Here is a 14,355-nt window from a genome sequence, read left to right on the forward strand (position 1 = left end):
ATGACAATCAAGAAATAAAGTGGCACTATTGAATCATAGGAACCCATGGGTGGCATCATTATTAAGAAAAGAAAACAGAAAGAGAAAGGAGAAAAAGAAAAGGAAAGATGACAGAAGACGGAAAAGAAGAAAGAAGGAAGAAGAAAGAAGAGAAAAGGAGAAGGAAGGATCTCACTGGGTGGCGCAACAAAGCAAAACACTACAGACACCAATCAGTCAGACGTCACAAAGGGATATTGATCGACCAACCCCCGTGAGGCCAAATCCATATAAGTATCTAGAGTTCTCCAAACATTAAAAGAAATAGTGGGAGTAAGATGAGCCCTATCCACAGAAGTGTGTGCACTTCTCAAGAATGAAACCCATGCCCACCACGTGTGGTAAGAAACGGAAGCAAAAGACTTCCACTCCATAAGAATCACCTTGACAGCCACCGTCAGTAAAAGATCTAACAATTGCATATCCAAGGTATCTAACGGCAAAGGTAACCGGGAAGCCCAGGGTCCCAATAAGATCATAGGAAAAGAAAGTGGAAATTTAATTTGAAAGATTAACATGAGATGTTTGTGAATAAGATCCCAAAAGGGCTGGAGAAGTGAACAATGAAAGAACATATGTGGATAATCACCGAACTCCAAACCACAACTCCAACATAAATCATCATCCTTTAAATGAAGAGAACAAAGCCGCTTAGGAGTCCAATGAAGAAGGTTAATGGAGAAAAATTTGGATTGAAATAGAGAAGGCGAAATTTTATTGCGCAGAGAGAACATACCTATCAATTGCCAGGTGTCCGACGACACGTGGTCCGTTACCTCCGTACCAAAGTGACGGGCCCATTTTTGCTGCGCAATAGTGCATGAGTCTGAAGATGTTGAGGACAAAAATGTATATATGCGCGAAGCAATGTGACCAGACTTGAGCCACATAGATAATAAAGAAACCAAAGGGGAATCAGGAACAAGACGCACTTTGGCAAGAGCGACTTTAATTTTCAAAAAGGTATAAAAATCCAGATTAGAGAGTGAAAATTGCTGAGCCAAAGAAGAAAAGGGTAACGGTTCATTGTCGGAATTATAAAGATGCCGTACCAATGTGATACCTTTGGCAGACCAATATTGAATGAGTGGGGGGGTCAATAATAACCTTGATGCGGGGATTATGCCACAAAGACGACCATCTAGATTTATGAATCGGAGTTGCCAATCTCCGATCGACCAATTTAACAGCTGCAATGGTGTCCAATATAATAGCACGAGAAAAAAGAATAGATAATGAAGACATGGTTAAAAATGAAGAGACCGGAAGAGGAGAAGAGAGGGCCTGTTCGATGCACATCCAAGAAGGGGTATGGCCCGGGAGTGAAGAAAACCACAACGCTCCCTGAGAGGCTAAAAAAGCAATCTGATACTTTCCCCAATCTGGAAAATTACAGCCACCCATATCGTAGGATTTCCTCAATGCTTTATATGCAATACGAGCTCTCTTGTCATTCCAAAGAAATGAGGAAGTGATGGAGTTAATCTCACGAAAAAAAGAAGAAGAGAGATTTAACGGTAGCATAGACGAGATAAAGTTGACAATAGGAGTGATCATCATTTTTAAGGTTTGGAGTCGGCCCCACCAAGAAATGTGCTTAGGAGACCAGGGGCCCGATGTAGGTAATTCTTATTTACCACTTCTTAAATACCGAATTTTACCGATTCGGTATTTAAGAAGTGGTAAATATGAAGGGGGGGAATGTAGGTATTTCAGAATCTGTAAATACCGAATCGTTAAGATTCGGTATTTACCGATTCTGTAAATACCGAATCGGTATTGCCCATTGATTCATATGGGCTTTGAAGCCCATAGGAATCAATGGGAAATACTGATTCTGTAATTACAGAATCGGTAAAATTAACGAATTTGCAAGGGTGACAGGGTGTCACTTTGACACCCTGTTGCACCCCTGTTCCTGGCTTGTGTGCCATGTGGCACACAGACATGCCCTAAGGGCATGTCTGTGTGTCACATGGCACAGGTGTACATGCACAGATGTGCATGTACACTGGAATTCGTTATTTACCATGGAATAGTATTCCATGGTAAATAACGAATTCTAAAGGCACTGTAGCACTGTTTAAAGTGCTATCTACATAAGAAAATACAGATTCGGTAATTTTACCGATCGGTAATTTTACCGAATCTGTAAAATTACCGATTCGGTAAAATTACCGAATCTGTATGTTTTTCAAAGCCCTACATACCAATGTCCAAATACCGGTCGGAAACGGCCGAAAATCTGTATTTTCGGCCGTTTCCGACCGGTATTTAGACACCTACATCTGGCCCCAAGTCTCTAAAAGGCGACGGACCTTAATTAAGGTCTGAGTCTCATTATAGGCCACAGTATCCGATAAAGTACTACAAAACCAGACCCCTAAGTATTTGAGCTGTTTAGATTGCCATTTGAAACCTGCTGAGCCCATATGGGCTGGAAAACAATAATCATTAAGGGGAAACATCTCCGTCTTATCTCTGTTTAGAGTATAACCAGAGACCTTAGAAAAAAGGGCAATCGTATCTGTGATCGCAGGAATAGCTGAAACAATATCTTCAGAGAAGATAAGGACATCATCTGCATATGCCACTAATTTTAGACACTGTGAACCAAACGTAAAACCCTTAATATCCGTATGAAGATCAATTAGTCTCAGAAGCGGATCAATAGCAAGTAAGAACAAAAGCGGGGACAGGGGGCAACCCTGACGAGTACCTTGACGAAGACTAAAAAACTCAGAGGTAGCTCCATTCACTCTAATATTCGCTCGAGGGTGGGCATAGAGAGACATCACCATATTAATAAAGGAGTCCCCAAGATTGTGAGCACGAAGAACAGCTTGTAAAAAAGGCCAAGAGACCTTGTCAAAAGCCTTCTCGGCGTCGAGGGCTAAAGCTGCAGCAGGAAGCGTGGATCGTTTAGCTGCCCCCAAAATATGGCAAAAGGTACAAATGTTGTCCCTAGCAAGCCGACCTTTGACAAACCCAGTCTGTGAAGGATGAACCAGAGAGGGAATATAGGACTCCAAACGTTTAGCCAGAATTTTGGCATAAATTTTCGCTTCCATATTAAGGAGGGAAATAGGACGAAAATTTTTAGGGTCCGTGATATCCTTCCCCTCCTTAGGGATAACTACAATCGTAGCATCTGCCGCTGAACCGGAAACCGCACCATGTTGAATGAATGCATCAAAAAGGGTCTTGAGGCGAGGAACCATGAAAGGGAGGAAAGTTTTGTAAAAAAGAATGGGAAAGCCATCAGGTCCCGGAGCCTTGCCAGAACGAGTAGCCTTGATAGCAAGAGTAATTTCCTCAGTTGTAATTGAGGTGCTTAACTGCTCCCTAACTTCCTCAGAAACAGAGTGAATAAGAATAGTGCTTAAGAACTCCTGACAAGCCTCCGAGGACGAGGGATTAGTAGGAGTATATAAATTATCATAAAAATCACGAAAGACCGCAAGGATCTCCTTGGTCTGAAATTTTTGAACGCCGGATCTATCAGAGATAGAAGAAATTTGAGACGACTTATACCCAGAGTCCTGGAACTTCAATGTGGCTGCTAATACTTTACCAGCACAATTTTTTAACAACAACCGTTTAGACGTTTGTGCCTGAACACCAATATGAGCCCGCTTAGTGACAAGAGCATTATATGAATATTTTAGATAATAGATTGTAAAAGTTGTGAATCTTTCGTTTGACGAAAAAAGAGTTCACTACGTTTAATATTGTCCGCTAAATCAGAGAGTTCCTTCTTAATGGCAGCATTCCTGCGCGCCATAACTTTAATGATGTAACCGTGAAGAGTACATTAAAAGGCATCCCACAAAACCACAGGAGAATGAACGGACCCATCATTAACAGAATTTTTTTTTTCAATTTCGGTTTGCAAAGCACTGATCGCAGCATCATCATAAAGAATCTCCGTATTTAACTTCCACGAAGGGGAGGATTTCTTAGGGGCGAGCCCCGAGAGGGAGAGGGAAACCGCCGCATGGTCTGAGACAAGAATAGGATGAATGAGCGGTGAAGACGAAGATTGTAGCAAAGACGAATGAACCAAGAGGTAATCAATACAAGAAAAACTAGAATGAGGAGAGGAAAAGAAAGAAAAATCACTGCCAGTAGGGTTATGAAGACGCCAGACATCATGAAGATTAACGGAAGAACACATGTGTAATAAATGTTTGTGTGCTCTAGGAGGGCGAAAAGAAAAAGCAGAGTTCCTATCCAACAGAGGATCCAACGGTAAATTAAAATCACCACCAACTATTAAATTACCATTATGAGGCGTTCGGGAGAGTAATTTAGTGATATTTTGCCAGAAAAGAGGATCACCAGCATTTAGAGCATAAATATTCAAAGCATAAAGATCATGAATACCATCAGACAGTCTAGATAAAATCCAACGACCTTCAGAGTCATGGTCAGAAGAAAGGATCGATAAGCCAGAAGTTTTAGAAATAAGGGTGATCACACCATTACGTTTACCAAGAGCATCAGAGCATGCAACATCCATAACCCAGCCATTCCGCAACCACAAAGCCTCTTTATGGGATAACTTCGTCTCTTGCAAGAAGACCAGATCCGAAGACAAAGATTTGCAATAATCTAAAATTTTAGCCCTCTTAACCGGATGATTCAAACCCTTAACATTAAGGGAAACTACATTTAAGCCAGGCATAGATGGGCAGAAAAAAGACACCACAAAAGGGAGACAGATGGACGGAAAAATAAAACACTACCATCGGACACACAGTAGAGAAACGCCACCAGGAGACCCAAGAGAAAAAGAGAAAAGAAAGAGGAGAAGAGAGGGAAAGAGAAGAAAAGATAAGGAGAGAAAAGAAAGGAAAAAGAGAGAAGAAGAGACCCTCCAGGGTAGGTCTATGAGAGACCCGACTCATATCAGGGGGAACATGGAGAGGGAAACAAAAGACCGTCAGGAAAAAGATCAGGAGAGAAAGCAATAGATCCCAAACTGGAGAGAAGGAAACAGCAAGCAATGAGCGTAGAACCAGAAAGTGAACTCAATAGCAAACTTGAAAACGGAAAATGGAAGGTATATAAAAGAGGTCCGGAAAAACACATCCGAACAATGAGCGAAAACAAATGACAGAAAAATACAATATGAACCTGAGTCATAGGCAATAATAAGCAGTTGAATAAAAGCTAAATTGAGATAACAGGATCTTAGCTATATGGCAACAAGTAAACGGCAAATAAGCTATAAATGCAATACAAAAAGCCAGAAAAAACAAAATAGAAAAAGCAAAAGATGATGTAAAAACAAGAAACTATCCAAATATAATTAAAAAAAACAGTAATACATGGTATATAGATATAGGTCAAAAAGACAAGAACTATATACTCTATAAAATCAAGCAGCTAAAATGAGAAGCAATAGTAGATATGACTAGGAACTAAGGGCCCGATGTAGGTAGGCCGTTACCGATCGGTAACGGCCGAAAATACCGAATCTGGGCCCTTACCGATCGGTATACTGGCATCGAGATGTAGGGCACAAAAAAAAGTACAAATGGGAGCGAAAACCGAATCGGAATGATTACCGAATGTAAAAGAATGCGATACGTACATACCGAAAATCGGATACAGTACGAATCGGTAACACACCGAATCGGATGCAAACACCGAATCGGTGCATGTACCGATTCGGTAGTGACACCGAATCGGACATAAGCCGAATCGGTGCATGTACCGATTCGGTAGTGACACCGATTCGGACATAAGCCGAATCGGTGCATGTACCGATTCGGTAGTGACACCGATTCGGACATAAGCCGAATCGGTGCATGTACCGATTCGGTAGTGACACCGAATCGGACAGAAGCCGAATCGGAGAACCTACCAATTCGGTAGATTCACCGATCGGGAAAATCCCCGCTTCGGACAGATGGGGAGATGTAGGGAGACACAGAAACACCGATTTTGGCTCAAAATCGGTAGAATCCACTCGGAAATTACCATGGATTACGATCAGGTGGTAACCAACTCCAACCCATAAAAACAGCCCCAAAATGCATTGCAACTTGCAGGATGGCAGCTTTTTATGTCATAGCGAGGCGGCTACGGCTACAGCAGCAAGGAGAGAGGGAATGGCAAAGAGAGGAGCAGGTATACAGACAACGTATCACCCTGGTCATGCTGACAGATGCAGAGATCCTACAGCGGTACAGGCTGGACTCAGAGACCATCACAGACCTCATTAGGGACCTCCAACCCCTGTTGCAGCACCCCACCCCAAGGGCACACGCAATCCCTGTGCAGGTGCAGGTGCTATGCTGCCTACACCTGCTGGCGTCTGGCAGCTACCAAAGTGTAGTCGCTGTGGCAGGAGGGGTGACCCAGAGCAGCCTGTCAAGGTTCTTCCACAAGTTCCTTGATGCCATGATCCAGAGGATGGCCCACTACATTTCCTTCCCTGCAACCCAGGCAGAACTTGTACAGACCAAAGCAGACTTTTACCAGATGGCAAGATTCCCCCACATCATTGGCTGCATAGACGGCACACACATTCCGATTTGCCCACCATCTGACACAGAATACATCTACCGCAATCGGAAGTCCACTCACACCATCAACGTACAGGTGATCTGCAATGCGAAATGCATCATCACAGACCTGGTAGCAAAATTTCCGGGTAGTACCCACGACTCCTACATTTTCCAACAGAGCGGCATCTATGCACGGCTGATGGCTGGGGAATTTGGAGAAGGATACCTCCTAGGTGAGACACATCATCAGCCCCCCATAACCAAAAACAGCAAAGTGAAATACATGTATGCATGTAAGTAATTTTACCCCTTTTCCTTCTAGGCGACAGTGCATATGCCCTCCGTTCATTCATTCTCACCCCCTACCTCAACCCCTCTACACCCAGCCAAAGGAGGTATAACCGTGCCCACAAAAGCACCAGGAATGTTGTGGAAAGGACATTCGGCATCTGGAAAAGCAGGTTTAGATGCCTGCACAAGAGTGGAGGTGCAAGGCAGTACACCCCCATCACCTGTTGCAAAATCATAGCTGTCTGTGCAATGTTACACAACCTTGCGGTGAAGAAGGGCACTGAGGTGGAGTTGAGTGACTACGAGGACCATGATGACGACGAAGCTGTGCCACTAACACAGCCAGCTGGGGTGTGTACGCCAAGTGATGGGAGACATAGACGTGAGGAGATAACAGCAAACTATTTCTGAGTGAGTAAAAATGCACAGACAGGTGAATGGTTGTGTTGAATAAGCAATTTTTAATACTGTTGCTACACAGTTACTGCACTGATGTGCAACAAAACAAAGGTGTAATGTCAATGAAAACAAAAGTCTAGGGTCCAGGTTGCCTCACCCGCCCTTGCTAGGCTATTTCTTTGAGCGCTTTGCAGCCCCACTGTGGTGTCCCTCACCCCCTTCAGAATGACCAGCGGCATCTGCGGAGCGCCTGGTGCTCCTGCGTGGCTCTGACGCAGCGCTGGCCGGGCTGCTGCGGCTGCTGCTGTCCCCAGCATCCCCCAGGTCCAGGGCAGGATTTGCGGCAGTGTTAGAGATGATCAAGGCCTCCATTGCTGTCGTGATGCGGGCCATTCCCCTTGTCAACTCTGCGGTATTTTGAGCGAGACTAGACTCCATGTTGGCACCACGCTGACAGAGTTGTGCCGTTGCTGCAGCAAGGCGGCTCAAGGAGCGGTTCTGCACCCGGGCATCCCGCCTGCGCACCACCTCTTGCTCCTCCATTCTGCCACATAACTGTGTGATGGCAGTGGTTAGCCTGCCTAAACCTGCTACTGCCTCCTTGTTGGAAGCCACAAAGGCCTGAAATCCTTTCACCATTTCCCCCATCTGCAGGTTGTGCTGCAGGAGCTGGCGTTGGCATGCCATGATGGATTTCGCCTGCTGCCTTTGGATCTTCACCATATTGCCTTCGAGGCCCCGGAACACACTGGCCTCCCGTGCTGGGTCTGCAGTGGTGGGAATGGCACGGCGCCGGGTACTGCTGCTGCCCGCCTGCTGCGTGGGCTGGGGTGCCACTGGTGGGGGTGTGGTGCTGGCCGGGGCCTGAGCCCCTGCTCCCAGGACAGGGTGTACTGGAGCCACAGTGGCAGGAGCTGGTGTAGGTGGAAAGAGCTCCCTTGTCGGGGAGTTCTCTGGGGAGAATTGCAAGGAGGGTGTGCTTTGCATTTGTGGGGAGTGAAGTGCATCAAAGTCAATTTCCAGGTCTCCCTCAATATCCAGGCCTATGGTGTTTTCCTCCTCCTCCTCGGCAGCCTGACTCGTGCTCGGCCCTGCGAGTGCAGTGGTAGATGGTGCTGCTGCCTCCTTTGGCAGTGTTTGTCCGCCTGATGGTGCCCCTAGGTACAAAGAAGCATTTGTAAATAGAGTACCGATGTATTACAGTCAGTACAATTAAAGCATTCCACATGTCCTAGCATCTCCGTAGAATGTGTTCCACTGTTTCATGTCTTGTGATTCTGCACTGCCATATTTTGATACCTACTGCTGACTGGATGTACCATGATGCTTGTCTCTTGTATGTTGGTTGCAGTACTGTGCTGGGGTTTGGCTATGCATTGTGTCTAATGGGGAGGTGTCTGGTAGGGTGTGTCCTGATGCGCATGCCTCTTACCTGTAGCTGTAGCTCTGGCTGAGCTGTCCAGGGTCCCAATTCCGGTCACGCTCTCCCTCTCAATGGTGCTGGAGACCAGTTCCTCCAGCTCGGTGAGGGGTGGCGCCGGGTTCCTGCCACCACCAGTGACTCCAGCCTGCTTCTGGATCTCTGCCATCTTCCGTTTGGTCAGGCTGCGGATGTCGTAGAAGCGCTTCTTCAGCTCATCCAGGGACCTGGGGGTGACACCCACAGCGTTGACCTTCTGACCGATATCGCTCCAGAGCCTCCTCTTGGTGCATTCTGGCACATTGAGGGACAGCCTTCCGAATAGCTGCCGGTGCACCCTCACCACCTCCTCAACCAACACCTGCAGCTCGGTGCTGCTGAACTTAGGCTTCCTCTTCTGGCTGGACTTCTGGCTCTCACTCTGGTTTGCCATCTTGGTCTGAACAGTTCACTACCTCCTACTCCCACTGCTGCTAACTGTGACTGCTCAGCTCAGGCAGGCTCTCCAGAAAGTTCTTAATTGGCTGCACCTGCCAGGGTTGCCACTCCCTGTTTGGGAGGGGGAGGGGGAGCCACCTCATTGGCTGAAGCGGCTTTAACCGATTCGGCTATCTCCGAATCGGATATTACCGATTCGGTAAAATCCGAATCGGTATCATCTGATTCGGAGATAGCCGAATCGGTTTCTTCAATGCATTCCTATGGGCTTTTTGGCCATGGGTGTGTTTTCATACCTCCGATTCGGTAATAGCCGAATCTGATTTTTCCGACTCGGCTAATTCCGATTCGGTGGTAGCCGATTCGGCTAGTTCCGATTCGGTGGTAGCCGATTCGGCTAGTTCCGATTCGGTGGTAGGCGATTCGGCTAGTTCCGATTCGGTGGTAGGCGATTCGGTAGTTTCCGATTCGGTCCGTGCTGATTCGGTACGTACCGATTCACATTACCGATGCCGACCGATTCCTTATTATTTCGCTGTTTGTTTCCTACATCTCGTTTTCCGATTTCAGAATACCGAATCGGCCCGCCTCGGTATTTTGGAATCGGAAATTCCCTTTTACCTACATCGGGCCCTAAGTTACAAGGTGAAAAGCACATAGCGAAAGTATAGACAGAATACCATCACGTGCTAAAAAATAAAATACTAGCCCGGGAGGCCTAAAACAGGTACAAGAAAGGCAAATATACAAAAAGAGACCATATGAATGAACATAAAGAGGATAACTGACACAACGGCTCGAACGGCTTAACAAAAACAAACATCATAACCTACGTAAGAAAAGAGAAGAGCATTACACGGCCAGATGCATAATCGAAAGAGAAGAAAAGTAAAGAAAAATAAAAGGACAACCTAAAACAAAGATCAGCAAATATGAGATACATACAGATGGTGCCAAAACTCGCCCATCACAAAGAGAATAATCAGGAAAGACAAAATGGCCACAAACAAATACCGGTAGAAAGTAGAGAAATATCAATAATAAGACAAGCTAAAGCTGATACGAGACAGACATAATAATTGGAAACCGACTATGAACCAGTGACCAACATATGAAAACAGGTAATAGAAGATGTGAGACGCATAAGCGAAGAACCAAAAAACTCCCACATCAGGGAGAACAAGCAAGAAAGTCAAAAAGGCCACAAACAAAGATCAGAAAAAGTGGATAAATACCAATAACAAATGAAAGTAAAACAGACAAGTGATCAACAACTCATGTGAAGAACGAGTAGCAACCAATAATCGACATATGGAACGAAAAAACAAAGGCATATGTGAAACGCCAAGACTCATGAAACCACGAGAAACAAGAAAGACAAAAATTCAAGTCCTAGAAAAACCAGGAGGTGAAGAAGAATCCATCCGAGACGGAGAAAGAATAAGAACAATACTAGTCAACAGAACGCTGACAAAGTACGGACAAATCAGCCAGAGAACGAATAGCAACCAACAACCAACATAAACTTCGAGTAATGACAGATGTGGAACAGTAAGACGCACTAAACCACGTGGAACAACAAAGAGAAAAACTCAAGTCCCAGAAGATCCAAGAGTCGGAGCAGAATCCATCTGTGATTCCAGTTGGTTATCCAAAAAAGAGGAAAGATCAGCAGGTTCATCAAAAATCTGATGGCGACCTTGGAAAGTTATACGAAACTTGGATGGACCAGCAAAGGAAAAAGGAATATGCATGTCCAGCAGACGTTTTCGCAGGTAGAGAAATCCTTTTCTCCGAATTGCAGTGTCTCTGGCAAAATCCTGGGAGATAGTAATCCGGTGGCCTTCCCAAGATATCGATTTAACTTTCCTCATGTGAGTCAAAATCTGTTCTGAATGCTGATGACGCAGCGGTTTGAGGATTACTGCTCTCGGATAAGTGGAGTTTTTAGGTTTAAATGCAGGAACTCGATGAGCTCTCTCAATTTCAAAGTCTCTCTGAAAGGAGATTTGTAGAGTAGAAGGTATCCATTTGGAGAGGAAATCAATCATGGAAGAGGCAGACTGTTCTGCATCTTCAGGAAGACCAAAAATACGCAGATTAGACCTCCGATTGCGATCTTCCTGCTCCGTAAGGTCTCTGCGCAATGCCACCATTGATCGTTTCATCTGAAGAAGAGACCTCGACTGTTGGTGCGTAGTATCCTCTACCACACTAATACGAGATTCAGTATTCTTAACCCTAACAGATAAAGCTTTAAAGTCACTCCTAATAGCAGCCACCTCAACTTGTAATAAGTCTGTGTTAGTTTTAGTAGACTGCGCAATATCATGGACCGTATTTAAACGCGCCAAAATAGCATCTAAAGTGGAATTAGTATCTTTCTGAGAGGATTCAGGAGAGGCGGACTGTTGTTTAGAGCGTTTCAAAGCCCCTTTAGAATCCTTTGCAGTAGGGGAAGGCCCCATGCTGTCCGCCATAAGAATAGACTAGAATAGGCAGTTCAAAAAGAATTTGACGTAGCGTAAATGAGCAAGGGTTAAGAGTTATACAAAAAAACCAGAGCTCAACAACTGTCACTGACCAGAAGCTCTGTAGCTCTATAGGCGCAGACTATGTCCTGGAGAACAGCGCACAAAATGGCGGACAAGAGCAGTTGAGGTAAAAAAAAGGAAGCCAGCAAGACCCAAAAGAGCGAAAAATAAATTCTGCCAAAAAACAAGCAACCTAGCAGTCAGGTTACATAGCATTAACCCCTCAGGTAAGGCAAGCAAGCAAGTAGAGCGAGACGCATGAGGTGAAAATCGGCAGTCAGAGAGGCACAGCAGCCAGTAAGCAAATAGTGCGTCTGTAATTCATAGAGACAACTGTACAGGGTCATCAATGCAAAAAAGTAGTAAATATCACCTCAAAGCCGCTGTTCAGCATGTCACGCTTGAAGACATGGGTCTGGTGCAAAAGAAACGAGCGACGCCACTTGAAAAACAAAATGGCGGCCGCTCCCTGAAGTGCCGGTGTAGAGGATATCAATCACCAAAAAGGACCGTTCTGGACGTCATACATCGATATAATCCATGTGAGAGCACTCACTGCTCCTTCCGACACCCCATGCTGCAAGCTGAAGAAGAGACACTTGGAAACGGGATCCTTAAATCGTCCTGACCGTCCTCGTCTCCCTGGAGCTCAAGCGCGACCCGCCATCACGTAGCGGCGCGCAAGCCATGCCCCCGTGACCTATCATCTTTGATATAATGGGGATACTTTGGGCATGGCAGACTTTCCATGACATAATAGTAGACACGAAAAAGGTAACAAATGGGGGAGGGAGTAAAGAGGTATAAAGACAAAATCAACCTCCTGTTCAATGTTTTATAAACAATATGATTATATCCTATGTATATGGCCAGTGGCATTATTTTTTATTTTTTATTTTTCCTAGTGGTACTGAAAAAGTGTAATAGTGATCCATGAAATGTCATAGAAAAGCACTAAGTGTTTTTAAAATACCCCTCACACACTACAAATCCCATAGTGCCATGCTTCATCATAGGGGTCTTCCCGTCCCGCTATGGGGCGGGCGTGCTACAACCTGCGGATACGCGGGAGCACTGTTGTTGTGAACGGATCCGCGGGAGCACTGTTGTTGTGAAAATAGGCTATGTGTAGTGTAGGAGTGAGAGTGGTAGGGTCTGTGGAAAATACAAAAGAATAAACGTTCCCTGGCTAGTGGAAAAAACTAATTTTATTCACTGCCCTAGCTGGAAATATAAAAAATGGGTGTTTGTAGGGGGTATACCTTAATGTGATGCCCCCTACACACACCCATTTTTAGGTTTCGCTGGAGGGCGGAGCTGTAAGCTCCGCCTCCAGAGAAATCTGTAGTTTCTAGTATGGGTGACTTGAACACGCCCCTCTGCTTCATTGGCTAGCTCCATAAATGGAGGCTAGCCATTGGAACAGAGAGGCGTCCGTCATGGCTGGACCAGATTCGGGGGCGTTCCCGAGAATCTTTGGCTTTTGGCTACGTCATGATACGTCAGCCAAAAGCCGGGAACGCCCCCGAATCTGGTCCGGCCGGGCCGTGCTTGCTGCTGTCCTGCCTTACTCTGTGTCCCTCCTCCCGCCGTCCCCCCCCCCCTCCTCGCTGTCCTGTGCACGATTCCCGCCTCCCTCCCGCCGGCCGTCCATGTCCCCTTCCCCTCCCACAGAAGCAAAACAACCCTTGTGTCCCATTGTCTTTTGCAGCCGCCGCCGTTGTTTGTTTTTACCCTTGCGCCAGGGGTCGTTGCGTCGTCGAGCGGGGCCGCCATTACAGCGCGTCTCACAGCGTCGGTCTGTGGGGCCTGCACTGGCACCGGTCGGAACAGGCAGAGGCCTTGTTTTCTTAAAGAAAATGGAGACTGGGAATGATGGAGGCTGTAAACAGTGGGTAGCGGCTTACACTAGTGATAAAGTGCTCTGAAGAGATCGGAGTCGCCGCTCGAGGAAAGCGTGCTGGGGCTTGAACGGCGCCAAGCGCTGCCTAAAGCACTTAAACGACTGTTAATGGCAGATTTCTCGGGGATTAGGCTTTAATTATTTTGATTGTACTGTGACCGAGATGTTCTCTGGTTCGGGGGATGTGGAAGGGAAACAAATTCCGAGCAGTGTGTGTCAGAGCCAGTGTTGTGTTTGTTCTCGCGCGTTGTCGGTGCACAGTGCTTGCTTCCGCCCAGAGCTGTGCTCGTCTCCCCGGCTCGGCCCCTGCTGTCACCTGCGTCTGTCAGACCCCACGGCCCCTCTCACGTAGGTAAATCCCGTGTTAGCAGCTCCGCCTGCGGAAAAATGAATCTGTCCCAGGGGTCTTCGTAGAGATCATCACTTCGTACGCGCTGTGTTTCTGAGCCCCATATGTTTCTGTAAGTGATTTAATGTGTTCCGGAGCTCCGGTGCTTGGCTGTCACACGGATGGGGCCTGGCCGACAAGCCTAGATTGATGCTGGGTTAGACAACGCTGCTGGGTGACCGCGGAGCACGTCTTCAGGGGCTGAGGACTGATGTCATGAGCATAAAGACACCTATGGCGTAAAATTGGCGATGAAGGCGCGATCGATGGACGCTGCTGATAGCAATAGCGCTTCCGTCTCACAGGGTGCCACCGCTTGTCACAGTGTGGGCTCCCTTTACACGGTTTGGATACATGTCACACGGCATGAACCAAGCTTCAAACACATACAGACAAGCAGGTTTCCAGCTAATTGTTTTGAGGGT

At 46.3% G+C, this 14,355-nt stretch overlaps 2 protein-coding genes across 2 annotated transcripts in view; both read right to left on the reverse strand.

The window, feature by feature from the left end:
- The window catches only part of LOC144826224 (tropomodulin-2-like), a 322,058-nt gene that overhangs the window by 239,866 nt on the left and 67,837 nt on the right, over positions 1 to 14,355 (reverse strand). The window lies entirely within an intron of this gene.
- LOC144826223 (uncharacterized) lies at positions 7,376 to 8,983 on the reverse strand. The gene is made up of 2 exons (XM_078684600.1): positions 8,680 to 8,983; positions 7,376 to 8,404 (listed from the first exon to the last, which is right to left on the reverse strand). The coding sequence occupies exons 1-2, from the start codon at positions 8,834 to 8,836 to the stop codon at positions 7,419 to 7,421; spliced, it is 1,143 nt and encodes a 380-aa protein (XP_078540726.1). The 5' UTR covers positions 8,837 to 8,983; the 3' UTR covers positions 7,376 to 7,418.

This window comes from Lissotriton helveticus, chromosome 3_2 (genome assembly GCF_964261635.1).
Source record: "Lissotriton helveticus chromosome 3_2, aLisHel1.1, whole genome shotgun sequence".
In the NCBI taxonomy this organism is placed as follows: domain Eukaryota; kingdom Metazoa; phylum Chordata; class Amphibia; order Caudata; family Salamandridae; genus Lissotriton; species Lissotriton helveticus.